The following is a 16,198-nucleotide window of genomic DNA, read 5'->3' as shown; positions in this document are numbered from 1 at the left end:
AGGCCATTCCAAGACATTTAAATGTTTCCCCATAAACCACTCAAGTGTTGCTTTAGCAGTATGCTTTGGGTCATTGTCCTGCTGGAAAGTTAACCTCCGTCCCAGTCTCAAATCTCTGGAAGACTGAAACAGGTTTCCCTCGATAATTTCCCTGTATTTAGCGCCATCCATCATTTCTTCAATTCTGACCAGTTTCCCAGTCCCTGTCAATGAAAAACATCCCCACAGCACAATGCTGCCACCACCATGCTTCACTGTGGAGTGTACGGCTTAAAGTCGTCCTATGGACAGATAATCCAATCTCCGCTGTGAAGCTTTGCAGCTCCTTCAGGGTTATCTTTGGTCTCTTTGTTGCCTCTCTGATGAACTGCCTGTAGCTCATTCCCTGAAGCAAGGATATGCATATTCTTGGTACCATTTGAAAGGAAACACTTTGAAGTTTGTGGAAATGTGAAAGGAATGTAGGAGAACATACACATTAGATCTGGTAAAAGATAATACAAAGAAAAAACCAACCATTTCTTTGTCTATTTTTGTACCATCATCTTTGAAATGCAATAGAAAGGTCATAATGTATTATTCCAGCCCAGGTGCAATTTAGATTTTGGCCCCTAGATGGCAGCAGTGTATGTGCAAAGTTTCAGACTGATCCAATGAACCATTGCATTTCTGTAAAAAAATTGTATCAAGACTGCCCAAATGTGCCTAATTTGTTTATTAATAACTTTTCATGTTCAAAGCTGTGCATTCTCCTCAGACAATAGCATGGTATTTTGTCACTGTAATAGCTACTGTAAATTGGACAGTGCAGTTAGATTAACAAGAGTTGTCATCAGTGGGTCTGCCTTTGGAGTTGTCATCAGGTGTCATCAGCGGGTCTGCCTCTGGAGTTGTCATCAGCGTGTCTGCCTCTGGAGTTGTCATCAGCGGGTCTCCCTCTGGAGATGTCACCAGCGGGTCTGCCTCTGGAGTTGTCATCAGCGGGTCTCCCTCTGGAGTTGTCATCAGCGGGTCTCCCTCTGGAGATGTCATCAGCGGGTCTGCCTCTGGAGTTGTCATCAGCGGGTCTCCCTCTGGAGTTGTCATCAGCGGGTCTCCCTCTGGAGATGTCATCAGCGGGTCTACGTCTGGAGATGTCATCAGCGGGTCTCCCTCTGGAGATGTCATTAGCGGGTCTCCCTCTGGAGTTGTCATCAGCGGGTCTGCCTCTGGAGTTGTCATCAGCGGGTCTACGTCTGGAGATGTCATCAGCGGGTCTCCCTCTGGAGATGTCATTAGCGGGTCTCCCTCTGGAGTTGTCATCAGCGGGTCTGCCTCTGGAGTTGTCATCAGCGGGTCTGCCTCTGGAGTTGTCATCAGCGGGTCTGCCTCTGGAGTTGTCATCAGCGGGTCTCCCTCTGGAGTTGTCATCAGTGGGTCTGCCTCTGGAGTTGTCATCAGTGGGTCTGCCTCTGGAGTTGTCATCAGTGGGTCTGCCTCTGGAGTTGTCATCAGTGGGTCTGCCTCTGGAGTTGTCATCAGTGGGTCTCCCTCTGGATCCCGTTCTGTTTCCAGTCTCCTTCATTTCAGCTGTCCATGGAGATACGCAGCTGGATTCTCTGTCTCCCCCGATGCTTCCCCTTTTAGTGACTTTGGGTCAATCCTTGCTGGGTATTTTCTTCTTAGAGCACACCAAAAGTCAGGGTGGTGTGAGTCAACGTCTATTCCATCTTCCAGTGTAGTTCCTATTGCCTTGTTCAGGTTACTAGACCGCAATACATCCTCCATCTTTACCACTCCCACTGCTCTTGCCAGCAGTGCCATCAGATCCCCCAAAGCCAATAGTTTCCCCATGGTTTGTTCTTCAAAGGTTCTAATCCATTTTCCTGCTCCATCATGAAGGTCAGGTAGGCGGGCAACCCTTCCAGGTCCTGTGAGCCCCATGGGATATAGTGCCCTTGTGTTCCCTTTATGAAATTGGGAATTGCTTGACATATTTTTCGGGCTTTCTCAGCTTTCTCTTATTCCGCAACCTTCCCTCTTCTTCTTCTCTGTTATAGAATACTTCCCTGAAGTAAATTCCTTCCCCTTCACTTTCCTCATCCATTTCTCAGAGATCCCGTTCTCTGGAAGCACTCTGCTCTTTCTCCTTCTTTTCTTTCTCTCTCATTAGTTTTCTTTTCAGTTTTTCTATCTCCCTGTCCACCAGTTCACTTGTCACACTGATTCCATCCACTGTGTCTCCATCTAAGGATTCTTCATCATCTTCTTCTTTCACTTGCATTTTTGCCAGGGCTTCGCTCAATCCTCCATAGCAATCAAATCTGTCTGGACTTGTTTCTGTAACTTGCTCAGTCTTTCCTGCCCTTTCTCTGCTTTTTTCTTTTATCCGAGAGGGCGCAGGGGGAGTCTCCTTCTCATCTTCTATCTCTATTTCTCCCCTTATTTCCATCTTTCCTGACACCAGAGGAAATTGTGTATGGTGGAGGTTATGAAAACCATTCTACTTTCTTTTTGTCTGTTTTTTCATTATCCTTCGTCAACATTCCTATTGCTGTTTCCATGATCTTCAGCAATCCTTCTCCTTCTGCTTTGAACATTTTTAGCACCTCATTTTCTTTTTCTCTTTTCTTTCCTGTGTCACTTGTTATGTTTTTAAAAAATTAGTTTCCATTTCCTCACACACTGAGACATCAAATGTTCCCTCCTATGGCCATTTAGTACACATTTTCCAGGTGTGTTTTTCCCATTTCTTAGACATTTCTACTAGATCTTCCTTGCATAGGGGATGCCTAGTACCCAGAATTTCTATTACCGTTTTACTCTGCCTGTATTTTTGGTCTTCATACCATCAGTCTCAGTTTTATTCCCTTTTCTGTGTTAGGTCTGCTAGTTACTAGTATTTACTTGAATATTAGTCTAATGACAGTTTATATTTTTATTATTGCTGCTCTTTCATTTATTGTCTTCCTTATCTGTTCTAACGCAACTGATATTCTTGTTTCCTGCTTTATTTGTCTCTTTATTCCTTTAGCTTCCTGCGATATTCCTATTTATTCCTTGCTCCCTAGGTTTGTCTTATTGTACTATTCACTTCTCTACCGGTCATTTGTCCACAGTCTTGACTCTCTTATCCAAAATTCAGTTATTGTAAATGCGTGTGTTCTTTTTTCTCGTAGTACAATTATTTCTCCTGCCTGTCACTGCCTTTTGATATCCAGTCTCATAAATCACCTTTTTCTTCTTGTTTGTCTTATTTCGAAAACATTTGGCATCTTATAGCTCTCTATTCTTATTACTTCAATAGACATTCGTGCATCATTCACACGTTCCTCCTTTAGTGTGGGACTGGGTGCGTCCTCCCTACCAGGTCACACTCAAGTGACGGTCCGTGAGAGGTGCGCAACCCTTCCCCACCAAGGACAGAAAGTTTTCACACTCACTCACTCACACTCTTTCCTAAGCGACCTGCAAGTTCAGCCCTTTTCTGAAACACTTCCATGACACAGGCAAAAACCCTGTATAATACCGCTTTTCTATCTGAGCAGTCCCTTATTGATACACTTCCTCGGCACAATAGGCGGTAACCATAGCTCTTTTTGCCTGTCTGAGCAATCTCCTATTGATACATTTCCTTCACACTATAGGGCGGTAACCACAGGTATTTAATTTAATTATATTCGACCATGCAGATGGACAGTTGCCACTTCAAACTGGATCGAACAGAACAGTCAACAGGGCAGACAGACGACCTGAACGAGACTGAACAACCACTCCAGATGAGCGACTCATCGAGCTGGATGAATTGAATGACCCGCCTGACTAGGACTGATTGAATAAGATGGATGGGTTGCGTTCGCGCACAAACTCAAAACAGGTCTAAACAAACAAGACCGGCCAAACTGAATCAGACAACACAATGCGAACTCAAACAGACTGAACAGACTGGTCAGAACCACGCGAAAAAGACAGGTGAATAACCCCACCCAACGGAACCATCCAAAACAGATGAAACACACATCTCCCCCCCTGCAGTAGTTACACAGATATTTATATTATACTTTCACTGTTGCAACCCTCAGTTTTTTCCTTTTTTTCCATTATTTTGCATGCATTTATTGAATTGAAAAGCTCCCAATATCTTTAGCTCGTTAAATTTGGAGAGACCCACTTGTCCTACAGCTGAGGCTGTGTCCTGGAGCGAACTACACAAAACTCTATACTATTTAAGCAAGAACTTTGTTTACCTTTTAAAGTGGCCACTTGTTTGTGTAGTTCATCCAAGACCGTCCACAACTGCAGATTTTCACCGTTTTCTGGTCCCTTTTTGCCACTCCTGGCTAGCTCGCCATTTATGTCGTAGAAATATTCGGCCAACAATATTTCTCAGATACCGGAACTTGTGAATTCAAATTGACTTTATTACAAACTAACAAGCTGAGCTGGTCCATGGATCAACTGCCAGTCTCACACCACTCCTTTTATACAGTTTCATGCTTATACAAAGTTTCATAGTCCCTCCACTTTATGCTAATAACCATATCCCCTCGGCTTTACTCCACCATTGTTTCCAAATCTAAGTTATTTCCTCTAGGCGGAGTTTCACCTCCCCTCTAGTTCCTTGGATCAATTATATTGGTGGCACTCCTATACATTATTTCCAAAAAATAATAATTACAGATTACTATAGGCAATTATAAAATTGCTACATGCCATTAGCGGACTATAATATGACTACGGGCCATTATAGGCTTAAGCACAGATAACTATAGGCAATTATAAGATTATACCAAAAAGTACACTCAATCCCAGGATTACACATAATGCCTTTGCTTACTCCCTTTTCTGCTTTTTCAGCATTTTAACAAGAAACACATTCTCTTAACAGAAAACACCCATAGTCCATGTGCACCTTCATCATATGAACCATAACATGTCGGCTAAAGCGATTGAATTGACAAATGCATTTGAAAGTTTTTTATATTGTGATAGTATAGAGTAAAATAATCCTAACATTTCCAAATAAAAATCTGATTGATTTTACAAAGACCAGTCCCCATGCTATGTCATTCAGTGATATTTATTCCCATAGTAATTCGTTATGGATCCATTCATATATTTAAAGTCCCTAAACTCGGCAAGAATCTGTTGTCCTGCTGATAGTTGAAATAAACATCTACATTTTGAGTATTTTTATCATTATTTTATTGACAAAGCATTAAGATGTTGATTAAGAAATGCTTTACCCGACATTTTGCAGTTTGCATGATGTTTGAAATTAGAAATGTAAAACTTTAGAGTACTTAATGCATTGCAAGTTGGGGGGATTTTTTCCCCCACCTAGTCCGATCTATCCTTTTGTGAAGGTTGAGTTTATCTTCCTGCTAATATCCCATCATGGAAACGTTGTTTGTAGGCCTGCAGTAGGTTATAATAATCCATGCTGGAGTTAGAATTTTGTCTGTCAAAAATCAACCAGCCTTTAAATGCTTTATTATCCAAATGTTTATAGTGCGTGTGGGCGACAGAGAGAATGCATTTGACTGTTTTTAAAATTAGGGCTTTCAGGAGGAACAGAAAATTGCGTGCCAATTCATAAACCATGTGCCATGGAATCGGTACATCAAAAATCTCTTCCCAACTATTTTGCAATCTATATGGCACAGCTGTTATGGTTTTGCCTAGGTGTAGGCTGTGTGAACACTGTGTTTACGTAATGATTTTGTGGTTAACTCTGGTCTGCTCTATGCGGGCTCTATCCTATGCTGGGTGAGGAGCAGTCAGTCAACCATCCAGTTGGTGCATTTTAGCCTTGAAGTGACAACTGCCCATGTGCATTATGCCTATAACTTGCGCTTATTAAAGACAAGGTTCCACGCTAAAATAGCCACAAAAGTAACAATGTAGGTCACTTACAGAACCCCTAAGCGGTTGACATTTCCCAAAAGTACAAATAAATGTTGTTTTAAAAGTAACATTTTGAGTGTCCCTCAAATTTTTCTACTGCATCTGGACCTTGTTTCAGAACTCTACCCATAATGCAGTATTTGGTTAATATTTGCCATTTACCTCTGCTAGATCACATGTATCAATATAAAAGCCCTATTTGTTTTTTTATATAAAATGTGATTTTTGTAAACACAAATCAATTATAATCAAGACATGGGTGTAATAAATTATGTTTATCTTGAACAAATAAATGAAACAAGGTTTTCATCAGCATTGAAGTTTATTGCTTTGAACAAATTGGAAGGACACATTTTACATACAGTATTTCGGAAATTATAAATGAGCCCCATTGAACACAAATGAAGGCCGGTCTACACACCACATGAGGGACAGAGTTTTACTGTGTGTGTGTTGCAAATGTATTTCTTGCACTTGATGCATGTGTACTGTGAATTCCAGTCCTTCTTGGGTCCATACACATTGCAGCACTTCTTGTTGCTACCGGCTGCAATCTAGAATGATGAAAACACTTAGTTCAGGAATTTTACTAACATCTCACTCACATATATAGTTACAGCAGGCCAAGGTAGGAGAGTAACACACACACACATACACACACACACACAGTCGCTCACACTTACTTCCAGTATTGGAGTTGTTGGTTCTATGGGTTGGGCGGATGGGGCACCAACATCCTCCTGACAATGGTTACAGAAGCTGGGGTCCTTGGGATGTTGCCTCCTCTGGATTTGAGGTCTTAACAATGCCTTGCCCAGCTCCTCAAGAAAGAGCCATCTCCTCTGGAGCTTCCCTCTGTTCCAATCTGGGTTCAACGCTATCCAGATGACAAACGTGTTGTATGCCGAGATGTTGAAGAATATCACAAGTGGCCAGTGTAGGGTTCTTCTTTTGCAGCTGTAGCCAGTCACCAGCTTGTCTAAATGGTCCATCCCTCCTGTTGTGGCATTGTAACCATTCTGATTTCTGTTTTATGTTCTTGGCCACAGATTCTCCCATCCGTATGCAGCGCACTCATGAGTACCACATTTTGACTTTCTTTGGCACGCAGAACATTAGGGATGTGTCGGCCGTGAACAGAAACGTAGAGAAATTGAGCCTGTTCGTGTATTCAACAGCTGAGGTGGGAGCTCTGGCCTGTTTTTTCGTACTGTTCCTACCATCGTCAGATTCCCCTTAAGGGGAGCTCCTGTCCCTGTAAAAAAGTTACATCCGGACAACCCGCATCCCTTGGTTCTTCTCACGGGCTCCTCCATCTGGCTTCCCCGTGTACACTTGCAAGTTCCACACATATGATGAAGCAGCATCACAGGCAGCCCAGATCTTGATTCAATGTTTTGCGGGTTTAGACGTTATGTACTGCCTGAAAGTTGGGCCCAGGGTTGTAAAACAGGGGAAGACGGTCCACCCACTTGTCCCACACTGACCCCATTGCAGCTAGCTTGTCTCTCTGCCGCCGAGCTGGTCTGGTGTCTCGGTTATGGAAGCGGATAATCCTGGAAATAATGTTGAAGTTCCAGAGACATTGTTGCACAAAAAAGTTATCTGCCAGTTTCTGCATCCAACAGGGATTCTGTGGATTCCCCATTGGATCTGAAAACACCAGCAAGAATAAGAATCCCAAAGTATGCATGTAAATGAGTTTGGTCCATCTCCTTTCATCTCTCTCCAAAAACACACCTTCCCTCCAAATTAGTGCAATGGAGAATGATTTTCTGGATGGTTAAAAATAAGACTTTGTCCTGCACATAAGTAACCGCCATCCGTGTCGGCCCTGGTTGCATCCTTACCCCGCAGCGATGCGGGGTGGCTTATTCCTTGGGCAAGAAGACCATTACATTAAAAAAAAAATGTACATCCATATTTCTCCTCCTGCAGGCTGCTGATGAGTTGGTTGCTGATGGGCTGGTCTTGGGACTGGCTGCTGACGGGCTGGTCCTGGGGCTGGCTGAGGGTCAATCTCATCCTCTTCTTCCAACTCACTGTCAGACTACGAATTGACAGAGACATGTTCCTCATATTCTGAAAATTCTTAATCTTCCAAAGTGGAAGACGCGACTTGGATGGATACTTGACAGATAAAGGGGATATACTTTCCAAGTTACAGTATTTCATCCATACAGTTTTTAATGACATCACAAAATGAAAAAGAATATGACATTAGTTTTCTATAGCTCCCCACTGACCATTCCCCATGTTCTTCTGTTAGAAATTGTCAATGTGTGGGTATAGCTGGTGCATTGGAAGTCAGGCGCAGGAGAGCAGAGATGATTGGACAAGGCACTTTACTGGGGCAATATGAGATTAGAACGCAACCGCATCACAAAAAACAAATGCCCTCAGAACAAGTGAGGCAGCACATAGTACAAAAGTACCAAAGTACAAAGTACAGGCTGTCAACAAGCACGGGTGTAAAATATAACCTGGCGCAAACCAGCTGGAAGACTGCCAACCTGACAATAAACAATTACACACACAGGCATGAGGGGAATAGAGGGTTAAATACATGACAAGTAATGAGGGCAATGTAAACCAGGTGTGTGGGAAAACAAGACAAAACAAATGGAAAATGAAAGGTGGATCGGCGATGGCTAGAAGACCGGTGACGTCGACCGCCGAACGCCGCCCAAACAAGGAGAGGAACCGACTTCGGCGGAAGTCGTGACAGAAATATTGTTCTAGTTTTCACTTTTTGGACATTAGAGTTTTAGCGGGAACAGTCTTAGAAACAAACATTCCTTTGATTGATTATAAAGAGGGAGATAGAAAGTCTTCTACTTAAATTTACGACCGGGTGTGGAGGTGTCAAAACCCCCACACCAGTTCCCTCCTCCCCTCTGCGGGTGAGAGAAGGTTTGGTTCTTGTCAGCCATTGCCAAGCTGATCTGTCCCATTGTGAACCTCACAGGACAGTCATGACAAGTACCAGTCAAACGTTTGGGCACATCTATTCATGCAAGGGTTTTTCTTTATTTTTACTATTGTCTACATTGTAGAATAAAAGTGAAGACGTTAAAACTATGAACTTACACAAATGGAATCATGTAGTAACCAAAATAGCTGGGTGGTGTGTTTACGGACATATTTAATCTCTCCCTATCCCAGTCTGCTGTCCCCACATGCTTCAAGATGTCCACCATTGTTCCTGTATCCAAGAATGCTAAGGTGTATAATGATTTGCTAATGTTGCCTGCAAACCGAGAAATTCAGTCCACTGTGTTAAGGTAAACTAGGTTGGTGAAGTACGCTATTGTTAGAAATGTATATATCGTCATAATGAACTTTTTCTGTGAAAATATTTACTTCTGCATTCAATTGGTACAGTACTGAAACACATGGAATAAAGCAACCATGTGTATGTCACTAGCAAACACAGTCACAGCCGTAGGGATGGTGCCAGTTTTCCTCCAGATGTGACACTTGGCATTCAGGCCAAAGAGTTTAATCTTGGTTTCATCAGACCAGCAAATCTTGCTTCTCATGGTCAGAGTCTTTAGGTGCCTTTTGGCAAACGTCAAGCGGGCTGTCAAATGCCTTTTACTGAGGAGGCTTCCGTCTGGCCACTCTGCCATAAAGGTCTGATTGTTGGAGCGCTGCAGAGATGGTTGTCCTTCTGGAAGGTTTTCCAATCTCCACAGAGGAACTCTAGAGCTCTGTCAGAGTGACCATTGGGTTCTTGTCACCTCCCTGACCAAGGCCTTTCTCCCCCGATTGCTCATATCTCCTGGGCAGCCAGCTCTAGGAAGAGTCTTGGTGGTTTGAAACTTCTTCCATTTAAGAATGATGGAGGCCACTGTGCTCTTGGGGACCTTCAATGGTGCAGAAATGTTTTGGTACCTTACCCTAGATCTGTTCCTCCAACAATCCTGTCTCAGTGCTCTATGGACAATTCCTTCGACCTCATAGCTTGGTTTTTGCTCTGGCATGCACTGTCAACATGTGGGACCTTATATAGACAGGTGTGTGCCTTTCCAAATCATGTCAAATCAATTGAATTTACCACAGGTGGACTCCAATCAAGTTGTAGAAACATCTCAAGGATGATCAATGGAAACAGGATGCACTGGAGCTTAATTTCGAGTCGAATAGCAAAGGGTCTGAATACTTATGTAAATAAGATATTTCTGTTTTTTATTATTTTTATTTGCAAAAAACCTGTTTCACTTTGTCGTAATGGGGTATTGTGTGTAGATCAAGGACTTTTTATTTAATCAAAACGTGGGAAACGTGGGAAAAGGGAAGGGGTCTGAATACTTTCCGAATGCACTATATAGCGCAAGTGAACTGCAAACCTGGTTTAAAAAAACAAATAATGCAATACCTCACGGCACAATGCTTCTCCCCCATTTTACCTACTTGGTGTTTGTATGTACTGACATATATAGTATGTGTAGCTGATAGATGCACACACACACACTACATCTTAAATGTATGTAAATTGTAAAGTCTTTGGTCTGTAATGTCTTTTTCGTTGTATGCCGGATCCCAGCAAGAATAGCTGTCGCCATTGGCGTCGTCTAATGGGAATCCTAATAAATCAAAATGAAATAAAATTGTTCACACCTTCTTAAGCTTTAGCCACACCCATCTTTTTAATGATTCACGTGAGGCCATGTGCTAAACAGAGTGAGTATGGTAGTGTACTAAACAACCAAAGATTTCAAGACTAAAGGCTGGTTTATACAATGTCTATCGACATGTCTGTAGATAGTTGTCACAGTGACATCATGAACATTCTATTGTCGTCCGACATCAAACATGTGGTTATGAAAAAGTATAAACTTAAAAACGACAGGCTGCATGACATCAGCAGCCTGGTGGTCCACAATAGCAGAATTTTTAAAATTGGACACTGTCTCGTTGGCCTAACGTTATATCCTAATTTGACTTTGGTGCAGATCTTGTTGTTCTTCACATTAACGTCTCTGGTAAACGCACACTATATCAAACAAAATGAAAGTTTAATTGTCACACAAGATACAGAAGGTGTAAATGCTACAGTGAAATGGTTACCTGCATAGCAGAGTTTTTGTTTAGCTAGCTAGCTAAACAATGAACCATAATCCCAACTCATAATGTTACTACACATCATGAATTCGCAAGTAACTAACCAACTAGGTTCAATGTTAGCTAGCTAACATTAGGCTATAACTAGCAATGCAAATGGCTCTGAGATATGAATATTACTACACAGGTCATACACTAGCATACATTAGCTAGCTAGCTAACCGTACACTTTAACTCGCAATGAAAATGACTTTCTGACAAAATTTAGAAATGTATAATATCTGAAAATGTGGCTAGCTAGATTCTATTACCTGAATACATGGATGAACGCTTCTCAATCTCTGTCATGGATGCCATGGTTGCCTTAGTTTGAAGATGTAATCCAGAGACAGGTGTTTTATACAACAGCCTTCTGTGTTTTCTCTTTTCGACTCTGCATATTTGCAATCAAATGCCAGAATTTTCTCCATCTCCTTGGCTTTCATACTCTGCTTCCACCAGATATTCCACTGATTTCAAAACTCGGTCCTCCAGAAAGTGGAGAGCACTTTTGTAGTATATATTTTTTTAAAGCAGAGTTAGTCCTTTCTAACTACACATACTGAGCAGCTCATGTTATAGACAGAAGGGCGCCACATGGCAGACCAATCCCAACTCAGCTCTCGGCATGTCCAGCCCATCCATTAACTCAGCTCATGACTAGCGGGAAGGATCCTGTATTTTTACGTGGCGAAATCAACTAGGCTTGTAATTTAACAATTGTATTCGTATTTACAGATGGCATACAAATTTGTTTTTAACGACCGTTCCACAGGTGCATGTTCATTAATTGTTTATGGTTTATTGAACATGCATGGGAAACAGTGTTTAAACCCATTGCAATGAAGATCTGTGAAGTTATTTAGATTTTTATGAATTATCTTTGAAAGACAGGGTCCTGGAAAAAAGGCCGTTTCTTTTTTTGCTGAGTTTATTACTCCTAATCAAATCCAGCTAGAGTTAAGACAGCCAACAACTGGAAAATGGAATCAACTGCAATCTGCAGTTAAAATGACTTATTCTTCGATGAGGTTTAACGGCTGTTTGCATCAAATACATTTTGCATTACTGCCACCTACTAGACTGGAGTATAACTCACTTATTCTTTGCTTGAGAAAAGATCAATAAAAAATAAATAAATCAACAAATACCTGACCATCTACCAGGCCTGTGCAAATCCAGTCCTCGGGGGCCTGATTAGTGTCACACTTTTGCCCCAGCCCCAGCTTGCACACCTGACTCCAATAATCAACTAATCATGATATTCAGTTAAAAATGCAATTAGTTTAAATCAGGTATATTTGCTAGGGATTGGGGAAAAGTGTGACACCAATCAGGCCCCCAAGAACTGGAATTGCCCAGGCCAGGTTAGATGGTAGGGAATTTATTTATTTTATTGCATGTCTTACTCATGTCGGCCATGGAGAACGAGAGCCCATTGTCCTTGGGAGCGGGCCACGTCGGTGGCACTGTGTTATCCTCAAAGTGGGCGAAGAAGGTGTTTAGCTTGTCCGGGACCAAAGACGTCGGTGTCCGCGATGTGGCTGGTTTTCCCTTTGTAATCTGTGATTGTTTGTAGACCCTGCCACATACATCTCGTGTCTGTGCCATTGAATTGCAAATCCACTTTGTCTCTGTACTGACGTTTTGCCAGTTTGATTGCCTTACGGAGGGAATAACTACACTGCCTCAGTGCTAACAGTATAACTCTGGTTCATAGGCTCATGATTACTGCATACAATAGCTGTAGGATCAATAGAGGTATTCAGGGCAATTAGGGGGACCTAAATTAATATGTTACCTACATTGTGTCTGCCAACGCCCCTAGGATAATGTACATTTGATGCAGCATTATGACGACTCATTGTCACAATGGTATGGATTGACTGAGCTAGTCTTGTGTCATTGATAAGTCATTGTTTCAACACAGCCTTGAAATGTGTGGACAGAGTCCAGGAGCCAATATGATTTGATATTGATAGCCAGTCTAACACATGCCAATGGAAAAGAGCATAATTCAGAATTTTAAGAAGTCTTCATATTGTTTGACGAACTGGGGACATAAATGTCAGATCATAACCATCAGCTATAAGACACTGATTCTTTCTCTAGCAGCAATTTAGTTAGTGAATGTCACAGTTACAAATAGCAGCAAGCTAGAAATTGCACAAAATATTTTTTTCAAAGAAATGAAAAGTAGACAATGAATGTAGGGTGTTTCAGAAAGTGGACATCGAAATATTTATTTATTGAGGTATCAGGGAAAGCTGTGTGCTTAGTGTGTGAAGAGAGCATTGCTGTCTTGAAAGACTACAACTTGTCTTGACATTTCCAGACAAAGCATGCAGAGAAATATAGGAATATGTCTTCTGAGCAGAGATCAAGTGCATCGAAAGAGTTGCTTTCTCAGTTGCAAAAGCACCGAAGACTTTTCACAAAACTGCAATCAGCAAAATTGCTAAACATAGCAAGCCATTCGCTGAGGGCGAAATCATTAAAGCATGTCTAATTGACTCTGCAGCAATACTTTACCCCGACAAGAAAGAACTGTTTGAAAATGTTTCCTTGTCAAGACGAACAGTGACACAGCGTGTTGAGAACACCGCAGAGAATATGGAACAACAGTTGAAAGACAAGGTAAAGGATTTCACCTATTTCTCCTGGAAAAAATGTCAGTTCCCTATCAGATGGCCAGCGGGAAAAGTACAGATCACAGCTGCGTGCTTTGAACTGTCAGTTCTCTCATTGTTTGGAGGATTTCAAAGTGTTGGAAAATGACATGCTGTTGGTTTCCTCTCCTTTCACGTTCAATATGGATAACGCTCCCACTGACCTGCAACACTGAAGCATGCACGAGACCACCAGCTGTTCTGGACGACTGTGTGATAATGCTCTCGGTAGCTGATGTGAGCAAGACATTTAAACAGGCCGCAGGGCCAGATGGATTACCAGGACGTGTATTCAAAGCATGCATGGACCAACTGGCAAGTGTCTTCACTGACATTTTCAACCTCTCCCTGTCCGAGTCTGTAATACCTACATGTTTCAAGCAGACCACCCTAGTCCATGTGCCCAAGGAAGCGAAGGTAACCTGCCTAAATGATTACCGCTCCGTAGCACTCACGTAGGTCGCCATAAAGTGCTTTGAAAGGGAGGTCATGGCTCACATCAACAGCATCCTCCCGGATACCCTAAACCCACTCCAATTCGCAGACCGCCCCAACAGATCCACAAGTGACGCAATCTCAATCGCACTCCACACTGCCCTTTCCCACCTGGACAAAAGGAACACCTATGTTAAGAATGCTATTCATTGACGACAGCTCAGCGTTCAACACCATAGTGCCCAAGAAGCTCATCATTATTATTATTTTATTTTTTTATGTAACCTTTATTTAACAAGGCAAGTCAGTTAAGAACAAATTGTTATTTACAATGACGGCCTACCCTGGCCAAACCCGGACGACACTGGGCCAATTGTGCGCAGCCGTATGGAACTCCCAATCACAGCCGGATGTGATGCAGCCTAGATCACTAAGCTAAGGACCCTGGGACTAAACACCTCCATCTGCAACTGGATCCTGGACTTCCATAGGCAACTGGATCCTCGCCCCCAGGTGGTAAAGGTAGGCAACAATATGGCTGCCACGCTGATCCTCAATACTGGGGCCTTTCAGAAGTGTGTACTTTGTCCCCTCCTGTACACCCTCCTGTACCCTCTGTTCACCCACGACTGCATGGCCGAACACGACTCCAACACCATCATTAAATTGGCTGACGACACAACAGTGGTAGGCCTATAGAGAGGAGGTCAGAGACCTGGCAGTGTGGTGCCAGGACAACAACCTCTCCCTCAATGTGAGCAAGACAAAGGAGCTGATCATGGACAACAGGAAAAGGCGTGCCTAACAGGCCCTCATTAACATCGACAACACTTTTCCCCCTCAGGAGACTGAAAAGATTTGGCATTGGTCCCCAGATCCTCAAACAGTTATACGGCTGCACCATTGAGAGTATCCTGAATGGTTGCATCACCGTCTGGTATGGCAACTGCTCGGCATCTGACTGTAAGGCGCTCCAGAGGGTAGTGCGTACGGCCCAGTACATCACTGGGGCCAGGCTTCCTGCCATCCAGGACCTATATAATAGGCGGTGTCAGAGGAAAGCCCCATATATGATGTGATGTGTAAATTCATATCATTTGTCAAACCAGCATAATGCTGACTAGCAGGTAGAGTGGCAAAGTTCTGGAAAGTTTTTCAGAAATCCCAGTCTGAAGATTCCTCGAACCGGGCAAGGAATTCAGAATCATTCAACCAGGATTTCTGGAAATGTAGGGAAAGTTACTGGAAATTTGCAATCTAGGAACTCAATTGTTGGCCACAGGACTGAAAAGGAAAAATGTCAACAACCAGTCACTAACAAATACAGTCCTTGGTGGTATCTCTACATTTCACTTGAAAAGGCAAGGCACACTGGGAAATAATATTGGTGGTGTGGCTTAGTGGGGGCGTGGCTTTCAGTTTGTTCTTTTTGGGCAACTGTGAGTGGAATTATTGTAACAGTTTAAGTGGTCTATGGCGCAAGTACAATTTCTAAGGAAATATAAACTTGGCTGTTTTCTTCCAAAAGATATTAGAGAGCTTGTGACAAATACCAACTAATTCATTTTGATATTGGGGTTAACACAGCGGTACACATTCTCTCCCAACCAACAGCTGCGAGAGAACGATAAACACGTAAATTACACTTCAGCTGTGACGACAGTTAAATCTTCTGACTTCCTGTCCAAGTTTCACACCTTGCCCCTGGCAAAGGAAACAAGATGTGTGCCCCCTGTCATCTCAGCTCCACAAAAGAACACAATTTATGTAGTGGGGAAGAAAGAATAGCTTATTCTTTTTTTTACCGACACATGATTATCCTGAGCCACTCGCCTCCATTGCATCTCTCGATGCAAATAAGGGTGGTGGGAAGGAACACTTTATTCTGGCATCAACTTTACCATATAAGAGAGAATCACTACTTGTGCGCTGTCTGCTAATGGTTTGTGTTTTTCTCTCTTCAGACAGAGATAGACCTTGGTGTCAGAACCAATCTGTTACAGTCTTTGATGTTTTCTGTAGAGGAATACGGTGGTAACTGGTGGTTGAATACAAAGTCATTTATATTGACAGGTCTGGAAAATGCCTTTGAAATTCTATGT

General features: G+C 42.5%; 1 protein-coding gene across 1 annotated transcript; it reads right to left on the bottom strand.

Annotated features, from left to right (window-relative positions):
* Nucleotides 1-859: 859 nt before the first annotated feature.
* LOC120023364 (circumsporozoite protein-like) lies at nt 860-1,564 on the bottom strand. Its single transcript, XM_038967371.1, has one exon. The coding sequence runs from the start codon at nt 1,562-1,564 to the stop codon at nt 860-862; it is 705 nt and encodes a 234-aa protein (XP_038823299.1).
* Nucleotides 1,565-16,198: the final 14,634 nt, after the last annotated feature.

Source organism: Salvelinus namaycush, chromosome 28 (assembly GCF_016432855.1).
Source record: "Salvelinus namaycush isolate Seneca chromosome 28, SaNama_1.0, whole genome shotgun sequence".
NCBI classification, from domain to species: Eukaryota; Metazoa; Chordata; class Actinopteri; order Salmoniformes; family Salmonidae; genus Salvelinus; species Salvelinus namaycush.
Note: the sequence above shows the minus strand (reverse complement) of the source record. Positions and strands in the feature narration are given on the sequence as shown.

Excerpts from the sequence above, each read along its gene's own strand:
- LOC120023364 (XM_038967371.1), bottom strand. The coding sequence starts at position 1,564 with ATGAAGGAGACTGGAAACAGAACGGGATCCAGAGGGAGACCCACTGAT.